Source organism: Acyrthosiphon pisum, chromosome A1 (genome assembly GCF_005508785.2).
Source record: "Acyrthosiphon pisum isolate AL4f chromosome A1, pea_aphid_22Mar2018_4r6ur, whole genome shotgun sequence".
Lineage (NCBI taxonomy): Eukaryota > Metazoa > Arthropoda > Insecta > Hemiptera > Aphididae > Acyrthosiphon > Acyrthosiphon pisum.
In genome coordinates this window covers 67242125-67265295 of record NC_042494.1, presented here as the reverse complement: position 1 = coordinate 67265295, position 23171 = coordinate 67242125, and the positions used below count along the sequence as shown (strand labels likewise).

Genomic DNA, 23171 nt, shown 5'->3' with positions numbered 1-23171 from the left:
CCCCCAAGCACCCCCCTAGTTGCGCCTATGAGTATATGATATTATGATTTAAGACTATATGCCAAAATCTACATATTATAAGTATATGAATTTGTTCTGATTCATCATAGTCTAGCCGGAATCACTGAGGCTATGAGTATGAAATTTTATCAATAGTTTTATGATGTAGACACACTAAGAAAAGACTTTTTAAAATTTGCATTTTAAAGAGGTCCTCAAACAAGAATTTTGAGATTCTTGGTGGGAAATGAAATTTTTTTTTGTATATTAATGGTTACCATTGGTTACTTGGGCAGATAAGGTAAAAACTGATGTCGCACATTGTAACTTTCTAGAACAGTACCCAGAGTCCCAGAAACAACTATTTTTAATAAATTAAGGTGAGTGATCAAATAAATAATTAAAGTATTAATATTGGTAATGATCTAAAGACAATACATCATATAAAAACTGATAAAAAAAGTTATAACACAAAAAAAAGCACAAGTCGAGTTATTTAGCTAGTAAAATTTAATTGTATTCTGTTAATATTTGTGTACTTATGTAAATTGTTGACACTGGTTGGGTGTACTTTATCTTATTGACCACGATAGCCCTATATAGACTCAGCATTTTTTAAATTTGTTGTTACTTTTCCTCGTGAAGTTCTTAAGCTCAGTGCTTGAATAGCTGGGGAGGGTACGCAGGGGGCAGAGCTCCCTTACTATTTATATAATTTTTTTACTTGGACGGTACAAACTTATGACCGAAATAATTTGTTTTAAAATCTGGATTTCAATTGATGTCAATTATATAACAAGTTTTATTATTTTTCATATCAAAATTATTTTTGATATTAGTTACCTAATTAAATTGTTATAATATCACCCTGTGTTTTGCCTATTTAGTCAATAGTTCACCGATCATAGAACATATACAAGTATATTATTTAAGGCACAGATACTGATGTGTGCTAGTGCTATCTTAAATTGTGTTCCAAATGAAATGTTATCAGTTTCAGTTATAGTTATCATTTATCAATGTTGATGAATTTTTAAATTTTTTATACCTACTAATTATCAAAATATGTGGGCTCTTTTAAATCAAAAACATTAATTATTTATTTTGTTATCTATTTAGTGTATTGAATAAACAAGTAGATTATTATTACATATTTTTCTCCTGTAACAATGTAAGATGTAGATATTGCTATCAAAATATAATATTATACTTACATTGGAATTCGCAGTTTTTATATAGTTGGATTGAGCTCCTCTACTTAATTTTTCCCAATTCGAGCACTATAAGTACTATAATACTATACATATTCTAGATTTATATTTATGTTTTCTTCTAAGATTATTCAGATATTCTTTCAAAAACCATTCCTTATACAATATTATCAATCATTAGCTTCCATTATTCCAACACTAATATTATAGTTTAAGATAGTATGGGATATGGTAGGGTCAATACTAAATAATTGTGTCTATTGACCACAGTGGTGTATACAAGGGGGGACGTGGGGGTAAAATTCCCTCCTATTGGCTTTGGAGTGGATAATCTGAAATATTGTATTTGATGTGAATTTTGAATCGATTCAAATTATATTCATTGTTCCTTATTCTTAAATATTTTACTACCTAAGTAAAAAGTTTTGAGTGTATGGGAATTTTCCAATTTTCCCCTCCCATTTCTATGTCGTTTTCTTTTTTTGATCCCCCCCCCTTTCAGAAATCATTTCTACATCACTGTAATCAACCCAATCAAAAATAGTAACAATTCTTGGTTCCACATATTCAAATTTAAAATCGTTTACTTTTTCAGAACTCATGCACAGGTACATACTTGAATTACAAAAAAATTTCCAAGGAAGTTGTGTTACAAAATGGAGACCTTATCGCCTTTACGGATAAGAGTAAGACCTGGGATTTTGTATACAAGTTCTGCTTGTTATCAAATCCTAAGAAGAAACTCAGGTAAATTAATACTAAAATATCAATTTTTACCCAAATTTAAAATATCTCAATTTATTTTTCCTAAATGTATAAAAAAAACCACTATAATAGGTACTTTCTACTAGTGAGTATATCTCCGATATGTTGTTTTAGCTGATACTGAACAAAGCAATGAATGAACTGGTTTAATAATGATGTGTTTTGTACTTTTGTAATGAACCTTTTGAATCTTAAATTTTGTGGGTGATTTTTGGTAGTAATGTTGGATAGAGGCATAGAGCTGGTACTTAAGGGGATCAAAAGGGATTTGGGATAAACTAGAAAACGATTTATGGAGAAACAGGAATATTTACTACCAATTTTCTAAAAACTCAAGTATCCTATTTTGTTGTACCTAATTTAAAAATATATAACCTTGTCCTTACCTACTTGAAATTTTTTCCAAATGTTTACATTGATATTTCCTAAATATTGGATCAGTTTCTATACTGATTTCTTATTATTTTGCATTAAGTAAAAAATTATTAATCGTTCTAACTTGAAACATTTCACTATCACTAAAATTATTAAAATATAAAAGTATAAAATGAAATTCTCAAAATTTTAAGATTAATTTTAAGCTGTTTATAGTATGAATATTAAAGATAAGGAGCTTGCACTAGCTGATGAATCTAGACCGATTTTTGTTGGTATAATAAAAAGTACAAGGAATCGCCACCAGGTTGCACGTTGTTCGATAGTTCTACTAGAATATATATTGTTTTATACACCAATACACTATACAGTATGCAATTTTTTGGTGGTATTTTAAAAATAAATAATGTTACAAAAGTTGTAGGTACTTATACTATAATTGTTTTCTATAAAAATTAAAAGAGAACTGTTATAAAATAATGCATGTTTATTAAACTGTTATAACAGAATTAATAAAATACAAATTTGAAAATATTGTTTCACCATTTAATAAGAAAATTTAAAACAAATAATTAAGTATACACTATACATATAGTATATTAAAAAATGGTATGAAGTGGTATACACTATTGGATATATACAGACTTACAATAAATATTTTTATTTTTCAAAAGGTTATGAATAATACATTACAACATTTATTAAATATATTTAATAGTATATTTAATCAATGACTATAATAAATATTTAATACAAAACTTAACTTTTATAAAAGAATAATTAGAGTATAAAAGATTTATAAACTAGTATTTAAATTTTTTTTTTTAAAAAACAACTTTACAAAAAAATAACACTTGTATAATAAATAAGAATATGATATAAAAATTAATTATAAAAATTTTAAAGACTACTCGTATTCACCTACAAAATATTGATATAAAAGATGTACCTATTCTGACCTTTGCTTAAAATTATGGAAAATAAAGACATAGTATAACATGAACTAGGTATTTTCAAATATATTTAATTTCATTATCAATATACCAGGCTTGGGTATATTTATGTACAAAAATTCATACATCATGGTGTATAATACATAAATATAATGTTATGTATGTATAAAAATGTATCATCATCACATAAACCCCAAGTAGTTACACCAATGATTTGTCTAATCAACAAATACTTTACAAAATGAAAGTACCTAAGTTATAATAGTTATCAAAATAAAAGTAAATTTTAGTTGGTAAACATAATTGTGTTTATAGTTTTTAAATGTATTAATGTTATATCTTGTAACATTACAATCTTTATATTCATGACATAGTACATCAATAATTATTTCCTCAAAAGAATTCAGTAACAAGATTTTATTTTATAAATAAATAGAAAACACTAGACGGTATAATAAGCCCTGGTGTTGGGAACTTTTCTCACCTCTGCAAAAGATAGTTGTTTACTGTGATATTAAATGTGATAAATTGTCTTATTAAAAACTTATTCTGAACTGAGTTTTGATAAACTAATAATTTCCTACCTTTGCGCTTAGAATCTTTAACTTTGGTAACTGTTTTATTTAAAAAATATTTAAACTGTACATTTTCTAGTAATTTGATTGATATAATATTATCTGTATGTTTTTACTTATAGATTAGAAGAAGAAAATTCTACTGTGGAGAAAAATGACAAATTTAAAATCTCAATAGAACAACTTGAGAATCAAGTAAAAGAAGTAAGTACTATTGATTTAAATAAGATAAATTTCTATACTCTCTTTCAAGTAAACATAAAGTATAGCCATATTATACCTAAAAGTGTATAACTGACCAAATTATTGGGTTATTAATTAATAACATTCATTGCACTTCTATACAACGCGCCACAAGAGAACAGAATCATTCACCGACCTAATTGTGTTCAGTCTGCACATTTGCTACCCAAAACTAGTCTAAAGCGCATTGAAGCGTGGCACTGGCGACCACCAGAGTTAGCCATGACTTGTTATAGGTGACGGGTGACCATTTGGAGGGGAAAAATTGGACTCTCAACTGCTCGAGTAAATTGTTTGTATATGCATAGCGGTTGTGTTCTCTCGTGATGCAGAGAATAATTTTAACCTATTTATGAATTGTATCCCATTGAAATGAAATAGTTCAAATATATAACAGCTTTTACGCAGTATATATAAATTTTGCATCCTTCGTCTTATTGGCTGACACAGTTTTTTATGTAACTAATAAACAAACACTTGTGTTTTTATTTAAAATATTACAAAAGTAATGCAATTGATTATATAAATACATTTTTATTTGATTGTAGTTAAAAAATGCTAAAACAAATATTGTCAATGACTTTAAAGCTCAAATGGATGAATTGAAAAAATCGGTCGATAATGCAACAGAATTAAATAACAAGATCAATAATGAAATGATTAAAGTATGTACAAATTATAATATACACTTAAAGGATGTCACATTACTAACATATAACATATCAAAATATCAGCATTTCTAGTTTTGTGTGGTTAGCTTTAATATTAGAGTAAATTGACCTATTATCAGATTTAAAGGTAAAAGCGTTATTGTGGTCTCTTGTTGAATTTTTACCATATTTGAATTTTTAAGTGATATATCAGTAAAGCGTAGATTTTTATGGAATTGCATATTTTTGAGATTTTTGTGAATAATCTTTATAAAATAGGTTGAAGTTTATGACAATTTTTGTTTGCATGTAGGTACTGCATTATTAATAGTTATTGCAAATTTGTGCATATTTTGACAAAATGCTTTAAAAATGCTCATAATTCACTTAAAAATTAAAATATCGTAAAAAATCCAACAAGAGAACGCAGATAATGTTTTTACATTTTAGTTTATTATTAGGTCAATTCATTCTAATATTGAGCTAACAACACACAATTTTAACGGCTGAATGTACATTTTAGTATACTATGTGTAAGACGTAGACATCACTCAATTTTAATGAATATAAATATATATGGAATAAATAAAAAAATTTCAGAACCAGGATTACAATCGAGAGTTAAATAACGAGTTGACTATTTATCGCAGAAGATGTATGTTGCAGAAAGGTAATATTGTGAAATTATTTTTGAGCCCCTAATATTTTATTAAGGATTTTATCCGTTAAAGCAGAATTGTTGGACACACAAATTGCTAAAGAAGAAGACTCTGTGGAAACCCTCAAAACCCAAATTAATAAACTCTTAGAAAATGATTTTCAATGTGCTATTTGTAATGAAGTGGTCTTTCGGGTACAAACTATTTATTGATTTAGTATTGTTATTATCATTAAAATTTTTTGATTAAAATTTTTTAATTTAGCCAAGTATAGCTAATTGTGCTCACACTTTCTGCGAAGGCTGTCTCAAATCATGGTTGTCTAGAAGCAATCATTGTCCCACCTGCCGAAGCGTTGTAAATTCTACAACTTACTCTTTTTCTTTGGATAATTATATCACAAACCTATGTGACCTTCTGGGTGGAACAATAAAAGAACAACGTCTTACTCTACAAAGTGAAAGTAAGGATTTTTAAGTGAATTGTATATACAGTGTAACCTCGAGAACTCGAATCGGTCGACGACAAAAGAAAATTTGAGTTATAGAAAAAATGTGGTGTAATTGGGTACATTTTATTGAAATGCAGGGGCCAAGACATTCTTTCGAGCTATAGAAAATTTGACTTATAGATGTTTGAGTTGTCGAGGCTCTCGAGGCTATTTATTTTAATGATAATTTGGCTTAGTGCTGTAATCATATTATGTCATTCAACGTAATATATTATATGATAGGGAATGGGCATCCACCTCAAGTGGCTAAAAGAGGTAGACGAAAGGCGGCAAATCAATCAACCCGCGGTAGAAGAGAGCCACCGACATATGAATTAATTGATGACAACCCTACCAGAAATAATTCTAGATTTACTAACGGGTCACATAACATTATTGACATTGTAGATCTTACAAATAACACGTCTCGATAATGTTAATTATTTCATGTAACATTTTGAGTATACTGAAATGATTATTTTATGTCTTATTTTCAACTTAAAATCACTAATTTCATAAGTTAATGAAATCTTAGTGCATTCATTTATAATGATAAGGCACCTATGTTCAAACATTTTTTTTTTAAATTTAAGTTTAGTTCTATATTTAATGTAGACTTAAGAATCAGTTAGAAACATTATATTCTTTTATACTTTTAAAAATGTTTAATAAAAGTATTCTATAATAAATATTAACTTTGATCTTAGTATTATTAAAATTGTTAGTATACCATTATAATATATAATTATCTACTATGTTTTTAATTTGTCATTGACTATTTCCACATTACAATAACATTTATTCATTAATCAGGTATCAATTTAATATAAAACAAAAATTTTACGTTTGTCTATTCTTATACATTATTTTGATCTGTCACTGGAATATTTAGTTATAAGTTTTCATTTAAGCAGATAGATTGCAAAAAATAAATCTTTCTTGATATAACAGTTGAATTTAAGTATAAATCTCAATTGGTGGTCCAAAACTGGTACATGTTTTTATCATGATATAATTGATAGATCACATTCTGTGTAATGTTTTTAGTTTATTTATAAGTTTTATTTTCCTTTCTTATAAACCAGTAAATTTAGTTGTGTGTACTTTTTTATATGATATCCAGAGCTCAATTAAAAATCATTAAGATAATTGTTTTTTTACACTTATCATTAATGTTTATAATTTAAATATTTATTGATGTATAATATTTTAATTTTTTTTTATTTTACTATACCTTTTGTGTATAAAACACATTGTTAATCAACACACTTTCAGTTACCATGCTGAAACACATACATATGAATCATAAAATGAAATTGATTATGATAATTAAGTTAAATGAAAATAAACTGTTTTTTGAATAGAATATCTTTAATATCTTCCTTGGTCGTGTGTTACACATACAATTTTATTGAATTTAGTGAGAATCCTTGGTACGGTTTGTCAAGATTAATATATATTGTGAGTATTCAAGTATTGTAGTTTAAACTGTTGGTATTGCAACCGCCTTAATATTAACTATTTTGTATTGATGTAGTTATGTTTGTTCGTTTTACTGAAGTAACTATCGAGAACTGCTCAATACTTTTGTTGATTTGGAGTATAATTCATTTAAATTAATTCCAGCAGACTGTTCATTATAAATTATCGATAAACAATAATCATTTTTAATTTTTCGTTATATTAAAGTAAAATTTATTATTCTTAGTGTAACAATATTTTTCATCGAGTAAAGATAAAAAGACTCAAACTTCAAACCTTTTTAAATATTGAAGAGTGTGAAAAAAGTTCTTGTTGTTTCAAAATCCATTATTGTTTGTGTTTTTCAAACTAAAATAACTTTTTTTGAAGTTCCAATATCAAAAAAATAAAAACAATATTGCACAGCCTGAGTTCTCCTTTTTATGTGGTGAAAATTTTATTTATTAGTTATTATTTTATGTAACAATATTATCTGTGTTCTCTTGTTGGTTTTTATGATATTTTAATATTTAAGAGAGTTATGAGTATGTAAAACATTAATATTTTAAAATGCTCATAATTCACTTACAAATTAAAATATCGTAAAAAAACAAGAGAACACAGCTAATGTTGTTACCTAAATGTTTGATAATAGGTCTATTTACTCTAATATCAAAGTACACTATTGAAACTGGCGAACAATAATTTGCTATACCGTCTGTATGTAAGACGAAGACAACACATGCAGGTGCGACGTCCTCTTAACTGAATCATGAATTGATGTCTACGACGGTAATGCTCTGTTTTTTTCTTGAGCAAAATGAACCAAAATATTTTTATCGTGGTTACTGTCGGTATAAGAACACTAAAAACTAATATCACGGATTTAAATATACATTTTTCTTTTATTTATGTAATAAAGAGTAACAACGTTCACAATGATGAATATCAATAATAATATAATAAGACTAGATTAAATACTTGGATTGTATTAAAGTTAAAAAACAATAATGAATACATATAAATTAATACAGTGACAATGTGTTTAAAACTGCTGATAGTCCATGTATTGTCAGTAACGTTCTGGTTTCTGTTCGCTCAAACTAGGGCCATTCTTACTGCCAGGTAAACTATGTTTTTGCATAATACTACTTTTTTTCTTTAGTTCGCACAGCAAATGCTTGTTGTGGTCTTCAACAAAATCTAGTTTTTCGCATATCCTGGCATTTTCTTGCTGCAGTTTAACCATCTTGTCCAAGACCATTTTCATTTCAACAGAAGTGTCAACAATGTTTTTTTTCTGTAACTCTTTGGTCAGCTCGGCCACTGTAGTTTTAAACTTTCGTTTAGAAACGTGTAAATCATCTTGAGTGCGCTCCAATGTGGTTTTCAAGTCAGCAATCATTTGCATTTTAAGCGCCAAATGACTGGCCAGTTCTTTTTTGTCACGGTCATAAAGCTCTTTTTCTTTTGCTACGCTATCCTCTTGTGCTCGGAAAGCAGTCTTGAGATCATTGTTTTTTTGTTTTAAAATATCACAGTTGCTTTTTAATCGGTCCAAAGCTGTTTGTAAATTTAGGCATTCCGACTGCAGTGATGCATTGCGCGAACTCAAACTTTCTGTAAACACAAGCAATTCATTGGTTTTCATTTCACAACTTTCCATATAAGTTTTAAGGTCGATATTTTCATTTTCCAGAGAGTTAACAGTACAAGTGCATTTGTTTAGTTTATTGTTCAGCTCTTCGATAACACTTTTTAATATGTTCACCTCTTGAAGTTGTTGCTCTAAACATTCCTTCAAATCCAAATACAATTTACTGTTCAGTATAATCTTTTCTAAATTACTCTCTTCATTAAACGATTCATTTTGTTTGGTCAACGATTCTAATCTATTCTGCAGTTCTTGAACTTCGCGCAATAATTTACTTTCGGTTTCGTGCGAACACTTTGACTCATGTTCATACTTAGTCTTCCAGAATTCTAAGTCTTTTGAAATCTTTGACTTCTCATCTTTGAGCAAGTCAATTATAGTCTTGTATTCCTTGATCTCTCTGATTTTTGTTTCTATTACGCCTGTACAACTGGCCACATCTTTGGAGTTGACTTTCAACCGTGCGATCTGCTTGTCTCTGTCCTTTAGACTGTCAATCAGTTTTTTTTTTTCGGTGCTCAGGTCCAGTATTTCCTTTTCCTTGAGCACGTAACGCATGAAAGCTGCTTCCTTTTCGTGCTTGGCTGTGTCGTACATCTTCTTTGAAGACTGCAGCTGCGATCGCAAATCGCTGACGTCCGTCAGGTACTTGTGCTCATTAATGGCCAGCTGCCGCTGATAGTAGTCAAGCTCGTCCCGTTGCTGTTGAACAACGTCGCCGAGTACTTTCAGTTGGTCTTTACCATTTGTTTTTAGTTGGTCTTCGATGGTTGTTTTCAGTTGGTATCCTTCGATTACTTTCAGGTGGTCTACGCTTGGCGCACAACTTTCATCTTCCTCCTCGTCATCATCCACCACCTGGTTGCTGTCAACGCGATCACTGTTCTCGGCCATCTGAGGCGGTGGAGAATCGTTCGCAACGTCCGGGATTTCCATGTTCGATCAACGGACAACGGCTACCGACGACTGCAGCAAAAGCAGCGTGACGTGTAAACCGAGCACGTCATTAATCGTGGTTAGACTTTCCGAGTTTCCGAAGAAATTTCACCGTCTGTTGAGTGTTGTTGACTTTTTTTTGGGTTGTTGTACTGCACTAGAACAGACTGCATTCGTGTTGTTACTTGTTATTTTTATTTTTAATCTCGATTCACGAGCATGCGAGCTCTGATAACGCATCAACGCGACAGAGATAACGTTCAAGGATGTTGGGCGGTCAACGATAACGACCGGAGTTGTATACTTTCATTTAATTTACACTCCAGTAGAACTAGTTACTAGTAGCACAGAACAATTATAGGACGTCAGGTACACACACCCTCGCACAGCGTCCGTGTCCGATTTTTCTGTGGTGGTCACACTCGCATCGCTGACCAACATTCCGGCTTAACTTCGAGTACCCCGCCACCCATTGACCCATCCTTAACAAGCAGTTGTTTCGACCGCCATAGCGTGGGTCCAGGTCACGCCTACCAAACTGTCCGCTTTTGCCGTAGTTACACTATACTAACTGCGCATAAGCTACGTACTCGTCGGGCGCGCAGCCACCTCATACAGTAAATAGTAATATTACTCACTCTGTGATCCACCGTCGCCGCGCCACCGGTCACCGGCCACCGCTTGTTGTTCGTTCGCTGAATGCCGATCACCATTCTCCGACCTCCGTTCACTGATCAGTCGACGGTCGTCAACACTAGTCGGTGGCTTCTCTCTTCTCCGGTTGTTCGTTTGCCGCGATCGCGTATCTATTTTAAAGCGAACCGCCGTTCGTTTTTTCGAGTCTCATCGGTCCGGTCGCCCTCTCAATTCGCGTTTTCTCCACGGCTCAACCACAGGTGGTAAGTACTATAGGTAGTCCCTGTCCGCCTCGCGGCAACAACCCCCTCCCCTCTTCCCCAAAATAGCGACACGACCACGGTCGAGTCTTCATCGGCCGTCTTGCGTTGTTAATATACTTATCTATTGTAGTTGCGTTTCCACCTATCCCAGCCGCGTTACGTTATTGCGCGCACGTTTCTCATACGATTTCGTCGGTTTCTGACTGCTTTCTCTCTGTCGTTTCAGCAGCAGTCAGCCACACGATACCATTGTTGGACGACGTAGATAGACTACACCGCAACATTTAACAGCGACGTTACGCGGACTTGCAGATAACAACCAACAACAACAGGAGCCTACATCTCCACCATGGCATCTTCGGTTTGTTCGTATTACATGAGAGGATCATGCCGGTTTGGCAACCGTTGCTGGAACTCGCACGATCTGGGATTAGTCCGCACCGACAGCCCGTTTCGTATGGACGAGGGTAAGTGATCCGCCGCGTGCGTGTTTTTCTGGTTCGACAACAACGCAAAGTGTGTGTAGGTACCTGTTGTGCTTGTGCGCGTTCTTCTACCTTACTCACGGTGTATCGGTCGCTGACGACGGTTTTTATAATTTTCTATCGCTTTCCGTCATAGCCGTCTGTATGTCGTGGTGTAGCAATGGCGTTCGCAGGAATTTGTCAAGGGGAGGGCAAAATATTTTCTTTTTACATTTTTTGTCTCTCTTATCCTATTAGTTATTTTTGTGACATGTTTTTTTTTTTTTTTTTTTTTTATTATAACAAATGCCTCTGCAACTTAGGGCCATTGGCCATTTGACATGTTTTCTTTCATATAGACAAGGAATGTAAAAATATTTATGAATTACCTATACATAGTTAGTTAAAACTCTCACAGCATTAATTTTAATTAATTGTTATGTAATTTTAAATTATCAAATACATCTTTTTTTTTTTAATAAATAAAATGTAACCGTTAATTTTATAAAATTAAATATTTCTAGCTTATTCGGTCATTGAATACCATTAAATGAACATTTAATTTTTTTATTCAAAAAGTAAAAACTTGGTTGACACTGCCACCATTACATCTCGTAATCTATAAAAATCACTCTGTAAAAAAAAAAATGTTTTTATTTTTAGTTTTAAAAAAGTTTGTTTTGCTATATTTTATATTACATCGGTAATGATTGCACTTGAGAAAACTATATTTATTTTACATTGTTTTCTAAATCTAGCTAAGTGATACCTGTTTTATAACACACCTACATTGAATTTTTTGATGATTTTGCATTTAAAGATTTTTGGAGCATTTTTAAGGTTTTGTCCAAATTTGAATTTTCAAATTTGCACATGTAATGTACATCATTTTTATAATGAATATATGAAAAATTGTATTTAGGTATTTTTATATTTATACATACCAACTAAACAAATAAATATTAATACAATTTTGCACAGATACATTTGTACACTTGAACAATAATTAAATCATTTTGCGCTTTGATTTATCTGTAGCAAAATTATCTATGATTTGGTGGTGAGCACTCTAGTCTCTATAATCGTTATCGATTGGCAGATTTCTGAGCAATATGCACTATGCAGGAAACGGGCGACAGTGCCAGCGTCGCGCCTCTTAACAATGTTTATTATTATTAATTACTTTATCAAGACATCTGATTTTCAGAATTAATTCCAGTATTACACTTATTGAGGTGTCGGGTGCGGGGTGAGGCGGGTCATTCCAGTTAATATAAAATACTGTGCGAGCTGTCTCCCACCTAGCTAGTAGAGCGGCTACAATATACAATGTACCCGGCAACCCGAGGCAGTATATTTAACTGCCTTGGCTGGCGTTTCGCGCATGCGCCATTCACAATATTATATGTGTTTTCGCCGCACACCCGTATACCACCTCTCATGTATTTATATAGGCAATGCCGGCAACTGCTTTGTCGAGTGTCAATGTCGAACCTCTAGCGGTGGCGGCGCAGCTAAGGTTATTATAGCTTATAAATTAAAACGTTACTGCGACATGACTACGTGAGCCTTTCTCCAGTTTCATGCAAGTTTCATGCAAAAAAAAAACAATATAAAATATAAATTCAGGTAAATAATAAATATAATTATGAAATTATGAAAACTAAACATTAACTAAAAATTTTGCCCTAGGCACGTGCCTTGGTGGCCTATGGGTAAATCCGCCCCTGGCTCCATAGAACATATCCAACCTCACACTTTAAAGCTAATATAATATTGAATCAATGAGTCAACTAACCAAAAAATTAATTTCAAATTATACTCACTAAAATCCCCATTAAGACAAATGATAATATTGAAAATAACAAATAAATATATTAGTTAGGTAATAATATAAACAAATTCAATTAATACACCTAAAAGTTAAAAATATATTTTAAAAACAGGTGGTGGATATACTGTTAAGTCGTGAAAACAATTGTATATCCTTTGTAATATTAAATCATTGTGCCGCTGGTTGTAGGTATTCAAATAAATAGGTACCTAAAAAAGATATGAATAATAATATTTAGGTAAATCAAACTGTACGATAAGTACCATTTATTTGTTATAGAACTCAGTTTAACGTAAATATGACATTACTTACCTTGAAGCTATTATTGTTTAGTTTGTAATGTATATAATATATTTAATTCAACATTCTGTAAGCTAAACTATAAACTACCTACTAAGTATTAGCTTAACGCACATTATACTTATCTGACTAGTTTTATGTGCATCTGGTAAAAATTTATATAAAAACATTAATTTTCTTTCTTCTGAATTTCTTAAATAATTATTTTTAGATATCCAACAACTTTAGAATGTTGTCATAGGAGTTAATTTTATACTTAAACCTATTAAACTGTGTTACTAAGTTAAAAATTAAAATGATAATATCTGTATATTTTTATAACTATATTTCGCCCATGGGTTAAATATTTTCTTAACACATACTATACTGATACTGTAAACTAATATATCTACTAATAATAATGGGAACTCAACATTGGAACTTATCGGGAGATAGGTTATATTTAAGATGTTAGAAAAATATTTGAACCTTTTGGTATGATACTGATTTGTTATTAACTGACCATATTAACTAACCATATATGTAACGATTGTAGTATATTTTTATCCCACCTAACCTAACCAGGGCTTAAATAATTTTCAATTTGCATAAGATATTTTCAATTTGTTCTATAATATTATATTTGTTTTTTTATAGTGGATACTTCAGATGAAGAAATCCACTTTGTTATCGGAGCAAGAAGAGAAACTACTCCAATGACTGCTTCACCAAGTAGTAGTGCTTCTAGGCCTAGACAACGAAATCAAGTTCTACCAGATTCAGCAAATAAGTATGATATATATTTTTTTATTCTAACTTCTTGTTTTAATTAATAAATTATAATAATTGTAGGCCATTGGAAACTACTGAAACTGCATCATCTGCATCTAAAGATAAATGGTGCCTAAAAAGTAATCATATTCTTTTTTCTATATTTGAACATTTATTAAATAATTTAAAATAATTGTTTTCAGATATTAATACCGGAGAGACAAGATCAGGTTCACCCGATAGTGTGCTGGTAGAAACTGTAAAAAAATTAAATGAAGCTGACAATTTGGTAGTATCACTTCGTCAACAGCTGCGTGTTAAGAATGAGGGAGACAATTTCTCTTGGATTGAACATCAAATGGAGCAATGTCTTGAAAGTGATCTACAATGTAATATATGCTATGAAATGTTCATCAAGGTAATATTTTTAATTCAAATTGACAAAATATACAATAATATTACCTGATAATATTTAATATATTACTTGGAATCTTCAATATTTTTCAATCAATATATTTAAATTACTTATTTAAAAAATTCTCTAGTATTATTTATGCCAGTTTGATTATTATAATGTTAAACTTAAAAGTACGCCGTACCCGCATTGGCGGTTGACTCCGTTCTACTCAATTAGGCTATTTATGGTCTAAAAATATCATTTAAATTATATGTGTAGTGAGCCAGGATAATATTCTTACCTTTAAACTTGATAATAGCTCAATTCAATCTATTATTAAAAATAACAGTAGAATGATTTATTCTTGAAATATGATTTTCTATGTTATGCATTATTTAGACTTTGAGTAATCACATGAGGGTAAACATCCGCTAAATAATCTTTATTTTTTATTAATAGCAGGTTTAATTAATATTTTATAGTTATTTTTTTTTTTCAGCCGACTGTGCTTAATTGCTCTCATACATTTTGTCATGAATGCATAGAGTCATGGACCCGAAGAGTTAATCACTGTCCAACATGTCGAGTTTATGTAAAAAATAAATCATACTGTCTAACTTTAGACACCTATTTGGACAAAATAGCCGACTGTTTACCGGATGAAATAAAAACAAGGCGGGAAACGTTAAAAGTCGAACGCAACAATAATAGAGGTAATACATTTTGTAATTAACAAAATATATAATTAAGTAATATTTGTTGTATGATAACATAATATTAACTTGTATTAACAGTAGAGGTTAATAGAAGTCGAAGAAATAATGCAAGGAGAAGAAACCATAGAAATCAGTCCATGCGTCGAACATTAGGTGTATTATGGGGTGAACGTGACCGAGATGGTGCTGAATGGAATATTGCGCTGGAAGAAGCATTATTTGATCCAATACGTTTAGGCGATGTAATTGGTAGAAATAGAGATGATAGGGATGACTGGGATGATGAATTGTCTGATAGCACCTTAGACAGGTATTACCACAGTACAATATTTTAAAATAATTAGATTAAGGCTAGCTATGCTCAACCTCTGAATAAGTAGTTTTAATATATCTTGTGTCATGTACAAATTAAAAAGATCATTAACATTTCATATATTAATTTACTTGAAAGAATTTTAATAGTATTACTATAATTTTGATAGTTAAAACTAATTAGATAGTATTCATTTGAAAAGTATTGATACATAGCTTTGAAATGCGCACAAATTGAGTAAAAATTTTCCTTTTTATAATATTGTATCACAAATTGCACATTTTATATTAGATCATACCTATTATCTATGCATGTATTGTGTTTTTTTGGGTCATACATCCATTGTTAATGACAATAACTAAGGATTTAATTTAATACTTATTCGTTTTGTATTGTAATGACTAGGGACTGGATTTTAATGTCTTAAAAGTGTCAAAAATTAATTTAGACAGTTTGTTAATAAATGATGATATTTTGTATTATAATAATTATTAAGATTGTGAGGACAGTTTAGAATGATGATATAAAAGATAATTTGACCCCGGAGATGTTGAAAAAGAAACTATTTTTACACAAATGATTAAATTTTAATTTTAACGATCAAGTTTCTCTTTATTCCATATTTTTTGAAAAATTAAATTATTTTATACTAATTTTTGTTAGCAATTGAATCACATTTAATTTTGGAAAATGTATCCTGTCCAGCATGACAAATTATGCAAATGCATTGAAATCCAAGCCCTAGTACTGACATTATTTAATAATGTATTTTAATGTAGTAGTAGTTTTACAAAATTATGTACTAGAATATATTTGGTTAATTTTATTTACTGTCATAATAATGAATTATTTGAATTTTTTTAATGGATTTTTTACTGTTTAATCACTAACGGTAAATACAACTGAATATATCGGACATTTTATTATGTTTATACATTTTTATTGTTTAACATAACAACATTTATTTTACTTTGAAATTAATTAGCTTACAAATATTAGAGCAAAACACATATATGTCAGTACAAAATATTCTACTCTGCCATGTATGTAGTCTGTATGAAAATAGTTCAGGGTGATTTTTAATGTTTTCTTGTGTTGAATATATTGCAAAACCCCACTTACGGTACATCTTGTTTAAAATTGTTTTCTTATACAGTAGAGTAAAATTATCAAATGGTGGAGTAATAGGTCATGATTTGTTTTTCATAGTGATACTTTTATAATGATCATTATCATAATAAAACCATTTAATCTATAATACATTTTATTAAATTACAATAAAGGCTGTTTTTCGTTTTAAGATCCAACCTTAATGATATGCATAAATATTTCAAATAAAATTAAATGATTCAAACTAACAAAATAATCTTAATATTTAAACATTAAATTAGAAGAATATAAATAGTGACTAGTATCTTACGTGCAAAATATGCTTTCTCATTTAGTTAAATATATGATCACAGTTAAATTTTGATATAGATAATATATATTTAAAATATGTAATCATATTAGAAGTTTAAATTGTTAAATTTTTGTATTTTTAATTTTTGAAATAATAACTTGTATGTTTACGTCATGAAATTACATATCTTCTAGAATCTAAATCTATAGTACAGGTCTGGCAGGGAGATGAAAATTTTCAAAAATCAATAATTCGCTTAAAATATAGATTTTTCCAATAATGATATCAACATTACTGTATTTCTATGATTATGACTGGTTAAGTTTAGGGAAGAGGACCTATTAGACATTTTGTTTAGTTAGAGTGAAATTAATTAATTTACCCATTATCAATCTCCTATCAAGTGTATTGTCAATTTTTACATTTTTAAACAAACTTTGAGTATGTAATATATTAAAATTTAAATATTGAAACGAAAAAACTATAATTTTCTTTCCTAACAATTTTATAACAGGTAAATTCACTATAATATTAAATCTAATTACACGAAATTAAACTTGCTATGTTTTTGTTTATAAGACTAAGACAACATGCCCTTCTCTTAAAATTATAACTATCAATTAATCGATCAAATAATTTTTTTTTCTAATCAAATTATGGGTTTGAACACAAGGTCGTATATAAATACACAAGTGGATATGGCGGATAGATCTCCCATGACCTTTTTTATATACAATGTGCCCCGTGAAGAGTTACTGACCAGCGTTATAATATAATAGTATACCTATAAGTTCTGAAAGAAAACCCCTTGAAGGGTGGGTCTAACTTATATTTTATTATATAGTTATGGGCAATTCAACTTTTTTAATCAAAACCGAACCTACAACACATTTTCTGTTGTATCTTCAAAATTTTTTATCATAATTTTCTTTTTAAAGCTATTTTAATGTGCTATCAACTAGCATACACGATCAAACCAGAAATTTACAAATTATAAGTTGAATGAAAATTGTGTTTAACTCCAAATAATGCCGTACTCACTACAATTTTTATTTTTATTTTACTATTCCACATACCATTACTTAGAATACCTTAAGCGTTTTGTTCTTTTATATGTTACCTCTTTGTTAGTACATGCCTCATCTAAGCTCGTTATCCACTAATGCATTATTAGGATCTATACGCTATGCGATTTCTGGTTTGATTGTGTATTAAGCTTCTTCAACGATATCAATATCACAAACTTTTTTTTCGATACTCAAAATTAATTATTTTATTATGTTCTGGTTACCGGAAACCAACTGGTTTTAATGCTAATGAATTTGTATAATATATTTTAAAAACAATTTGTTTATTAATCATAGAGATATTGATAATTTGGAATATTAATGGCTACATTTTTTTTTTCGATATCTCGATTCATTTTTGCACAAAACAAAATAATATTGATATTCAAAAACATATCGTTGAAGAAGCCTATTGTGTATGTTAGAAAAGTTGTTGGCACAATAAAATTGGGTTTTAAAAAAATGTGGTAAAATTTTAGAAGATACATCAGAATAAATATCTGAATATAAGAATCTAATAATAGTTGGGTTCGATTTTGTTTGAAAAAAGTAGAATAGTTCTTATTTAAAAGATAAGGTTATATTATAACCTTTTAAAGTGGTTTTTTTTTTATAATTTAAGGTATACTATCATATTACGCCGACCGGTCACATCTTTACGGGACACATTGTATTATATTAGTGTTAATATAATTTGTTTTTTATTTAAAATATCGAGTAATAATTTTCACTGATCCTTATACCAAAATATTAATAAGGTTTTTAACACCTGAATAAACATTATTATTTTTATAGCCGATTTTAAACTTTTAAAATAAATGTTGGCATGCAAAGCCTTGTTAGAAGTTATTATTAATGTCCTAAATTTCAAAAAGATATTTTAGCAATTGAAAGGTTGTGCTTATATTGTCTTCAAAATCTGTTTGATTGTAGTGATTAGTAGATTACTTATATTGTTTAAACAAACTGAAATGTGTTGTGTTTTCCATTACATTTTATTTAATACCTTTATTCGTGTGTTTTTTTTTCCGGTCTTCAGTCTTGAGTACTTTTGCTCTTATTGTGACAATATGGGACACTCAGCGTCCAACTGCCCCATATCCATAATGGAGGAGACTGGTGATATATGGTAGAGCTAACTGCTTTTTTCTACTATCCCGTTATTTGCTTGCGTTGAAGGCACTTCCTAATACGCTTTTTTGGGACTATATTTATATATAATTTTTTTTTTTACATATATATATTATATTATAAATAAAAAATATAATATTTGTAATGTAACTGTTTTAATTATTAGAAGTAGTTTTATGTCATAAATCGGGGTAAACGTGTTTCACTCATTTTTTCTCAATTTATAATTATTAATTGTTAAACTTAAATGATCGGTTTATGAAATGTATGTATATTTTTTTTTCATTTATATTATTCAGGTCTTTATAATAATAATATAATATAATATAAAACAAATAATTTAAATATATCTTATAAACATTAGTATTACTGCACTACTTTTTCCGTACTTAGTTATTTATTTGCTAACATTTAAATATTTGGAACGAATTTTTTTTTTGTCTAGTATTTTTTTTCCTAATCGTTGTTATTAGAAATTATGGATTAATAATACTATTATGTAAGGTGATTATATTATTTAAATTCATTTTGTAAAATTATTATATTTATTTTCTGATCGTGATGCTTATTAGATTTGTACACCTATTCGTAATTAAAAAAATATTATATTATTATGTTTTTTTACACATACGACACTTATATTAACGAGCACAAAATTAGCTTTCAATGGTGGAAATTAAATTGTATGTTAAACACTGCTGAGCTTATAAATATAATAACACTTGATAAACTAATTTTATGAATTATATTAAATTTAAGATAGCCTTTAGTAAAAATTGATATATAAAAATATCCTCATGTGCAAAGATTATTTGGTCATCTGTATTGAGAAATCTTTTGGAATAATACACTTATTTGCATCTAATAGATACTTGGGTGCTGTGATAATCTGAAGAAACCAACAATTTTGCTACAATTATTCATCTAAATAAAAATTTAAATACTCAATGACTGAACTCTGTCTAACAAAAATAAGTAATATATTATTGTCAATTGCCATTAAATTTGAACAATTGAAATTACTAATACAGTCATTTTGAAGAGTCTTGATACCAAATCATGATAGCCTAAGTAGATGTTGGAAAATCAAAATTTTGTGTTGAAATATTAATTTATAATTTTTGTGCTCATTTTTTATATTTGAAAATAGTATACTGATGTTTAACAATATCAAAGAAAACTAGTATTTCGATTAAAAATCAATGATGATTACTCATAAATTGATTGAACATCATAACATTCATATTGAATCAAATGTTAAATAATAATAATAATAATTGATTTCCTACATTTTTACGATTTTTATAAATGTTTCAGAATTTTAGTTATCGAATAACTGACTTGGAGATCGAATATCAGTTGAGTTGATGTGTATGATTATGGTATACAATACAAAATACTAAGTTAAAATCAAATGCATACTGAGGTAACTCAACCAGTTCCGTGCCTAGACCTAATTAGTTTTTAATCAATGTTTTTTTCCTGTTTTTATGCATTTGGTTATGTTTGTGTGATTGTAACTTAAATTATTAATACGTAATTTTTTTTTATTGTTAAGTATCTGTTCTACATCTGTCGCTGAATTACTTTGTCTCATTTTTTGATGCGATTGAACATTAGAGTAAGTTTTAATTTTATGGGAATATGATTTTTTTCTCAGTTTTGATTTTCAACATGATGTTTAATTATTAAGACCAACTACTATTATTGTTCTCCTCCTTATTATTTTTGGGGACAATTATTATCATTGATTTATAATTATTTTTTTTATTAATTAAGTTTGTTTATTATCTAATTATTACTATTATACTTTTTTTTCCTTCGGGATGGTAAAAATAATCGAATTTCAAAACTTATTATTGTTTTGTTTTTTTTTTTTTTTTGTTTGTTTGTTTATCTAGAGACACACAATGGAAATGTCTAACGAAAACCAATTTTAGAACTATATTGTAAAAAAAAATTTGTTAAAATATTATACAGCCAATAATACACAGAAATGGTATGATGTGTAATAAAGATTGTACTTGATTTTAATACAAAATATCTCTTAAAATAATATAATATGCGATTCAATTCATCACATTTGTATCAAAGTATTAGCTTTAAATGTTATTTAAGCTGCTCATTACTATTTTTCGTTATTCATTCAAATTATGATCACTCATCAGTAAATTATAGCATATTTTTTAACGTATTTACAATACTATATAATTTTAAATGATAAAAATTGTAAAAAATATGAGATCATTTTTCAGCAAATGTATCTGTCTCTAACTCCTTTTCTCCCCGGGCAGCCAATTTTTGACTTATTTAGATGGGCAGTTGTGTATATTAAATAAATATCATTTTTTTTTTTTTTTTTGTAAGAATTTGTTTGAGTACTTATAGATGGACTTTTTGCATTGCATGACTATGATATGGCCCAATGGCGGCGGCTATCCTAGAGTAGAGGTGTAGCGCCCGCTACACCTTTAATTAGAGATGGGTTGTCTATGTAATTGTTTGTATGTGAATAATACAGAATAATACTTTGGAATATTTTAATAGTATAATATATTGTAACTATATTTATAGAATGTAGTGAATATGCAATACAATTTTATTTGTTGTGTAAAAAATCTTGAAAATGTAATACAAGGTTCCTAATATATTATTACAATGAAATTTGAAAAATATTAAAAATCCAATTCACATTTTTTTTATAAGGATTTAAAGTTCAAAATTACTTTAAATATTGACAAAATACGTAAAAATTACAAAAATGTGAAAATTATTTTGAGCTAGAAATTGATAAAAAATTTTCTATTTACATCTAAGATTTCAAAATGTAATACAAGATTCCTCATAAGTTGGTCTACCTTTTTTAAAAAAAATGTCTACAAGAAAGTCAAATTAAATTTTTATGAGCGTTTGATCTTCATATTTTTATAACATTGTATATTTACTCGATTTATCATGTAGTGATTTTCTTATTTTGTTATTATTCAATAACAAATAACTGTAAATACATGAAAATTTCACTGAACGTGTTTATATTTTCATTTTCTATTCATAGGTTTCTGAATTTGAAATTTCACTCTTGTTGAAATATTTCAATGAAATAATGAAAAATATTTGTTTTTTTTTTTAATGTGTTCGGTTATAGATGATTAGAAATAATATATTGATTACACACTTAGAAATAAAGTAAAACATATTATTATTTTTGTTGATTTATTATTACATATTTGTATATTCTATATGTAGGTAGTTCTGAAAAATATTTCTGGCATTATTTTGAGAGTAAAAATATTTTTTATATGAGTTTTAAAATATTATGTTGTATGCGGACCTTCAGCGATCAGCGAAAAAATAAAGGTTTGAATTATTTAAAACCATTAAGTTGAAGTCAATTTCAACAGTGAATGAGATAATAGGGTATTTTCAGTAATTGTAAACTGTACAAAAGTCGTGTGTGTATGTGGCTGAGTGATGTAAAGGTGCTCTTTTATATAATACTTAGATCGTATTTTGTATATTGTAAAAGGTCACGATTCACGACTATTAAAAATGGTTTATGTCTATAATATAATATAATATGCAATTGCAATCGCCATGGCTCTCAACAATATGTTATGATGTTGACTTGGTTTATGAGTTTGTAACTTAACGAGTTAAAAGGCAATGTTTAAATTTGTTATATTATAGATTTGTTAAGCAAATTATTAATTACATGTAAATATGTTGCATATTTTTTTTGTTACATACACCAAACCAACTCTTAAAAATGTTCACTTGGAAGTCGGTGACTGTAAACTTTTAGATATAATAAACATTTTATTTTATTTTTTAAGGAAATGAAATATTTCAATAAAATAAATGTTATGAAATTTTAAAACCCTATGACTATACAGCATAAAAATATGAAAAATGTTTGATTCATTTTG

The 23171-nt window shown here is 28.7% G+C and overlaps 3 protein-coding genes across 8 annotated transcripts in view; 2 read left to right on the top strand and 1 right to left on the bottom strand.

Annotated features, from left to right (window-relative positions):
• The window catches only part of LOC100163438 (E3 ubiquitin-protein ligase RNF8), a 19880-nt gene extending 12593 nt beyond the window's left edge, over positions 1-7287 (top strand). For all 3 annotated transcript variants that reach the window (XM_003247520.4, XM_003247521.4, XM_016808051.1), the window contains 7 exons: positions 1807-1958; positions 4002-4083; positions 4671-4787; positions 5373-5442; positions 5507-5625; positions 5696-5894; positions 6165-7287. In XM_003247520.4, coding sequence (XP_003247568.1) covers positions 1807-1958; positions 4002-4083; positions 4671-4787; positions 5373-5442; positions 5507-5625; positions 5696-5894; positions 6165-6355 — 930 coding nt within the window. In that variant the 3' untranslated portion in view covers positions 6356-7287. The remainder of the gene's footprint in view (positions 1-1806; positions 1959-4001; positions 4084-4670; positions 4788-5372; positions 5443-5506; positions 5626-5695; positions 5895-6164) is intronic.
• A 1167-nt stretch (positions 7288-8454) lies between these two features.
• On the bottom strand, positions 8455-9972 carry LOC103310586 (coiled-coil domain-containing protein 186-like). Its single transcript, XM_008189303.3, has one exon. It carries the CDS (start codon positions 9970-9972, stop codon positions 8455-8457), a length of 1518 nt encoding a protein of 505 aa, XP_008187525.1.
• A 583-nt stretch (positions 9973-10555) lies between these two features.
• Positions 10556-21306, top strand: LOC100159350 (LON peptidase N-terminal domain and RING finger protein 1). Of its 4 annotated transcripts, none has more exons than XM_008189302.3 (8): positions 10556-10871; positions 11098-11338; positions 14106-14238; positions 14301-14359; positions 14423-14637; positions 15116-15329; positions 15411-15642; positions 20563-21306. In XM_008189302.3, exons 2-8 carry the CDS (start codon positions 11221-11223, stop codon positions 20579-20581), a joined length of 990 nt encoding a protein of 329 aa, XP_008187524.1. In that variant the 5' UTR covers positions 10556-10871; positions 11098-11220; the 3' UTR covers positions 20582-21306. The 4 variants fall into 4 exon arrangements, with proteins under 4 accessions (XP_008187524.1, XP_008187523.1, XP_001943872.1 ...); XM_008189301.2 differs by lacking the exon at positions 20563-21306 and adding an exon at positions 19154-19980 and having other exon boundaries at positions 15414-15642; XM_001943837.4 differs by lacking the exon at positions 20563-21306 and adding an exon at positions 19154-19980.
• Positions 21307-23171: the final 1865 nt, after the last annotated feature.

Bases quoted from the DNA above. Each gene is read 5' to 3' on its own strand.
- LOC103310586 (XM_008189303.3), bottom strand. From the start codon at position 9,972: ATGGAAATCCCGGACGTTGCGAACGATTCTCCACCGCCTCAGATGGCC.
- LOC100159350 (XM_001943837.4), top strand. From the start codon at position 11,221: ATGGCATCTTCGGTTTGTTCGTATTACATGAGAGGATCATGCCGGTTT. The intron at 15,330-15,410 runs GTAATACATTTT...TTGTATTAACAG, and splicing joins CGAACGCAACAATAATAGAG to TAGAGGTTAATAGAAGTCGA. The intron at 15,643-19,153 runs GTATTACCACAG...TCCGGTCTTCAG, and splicing joins TCTGATAGCACCTTAGACAG to TCTTGAGTACTTTTGCTCTT.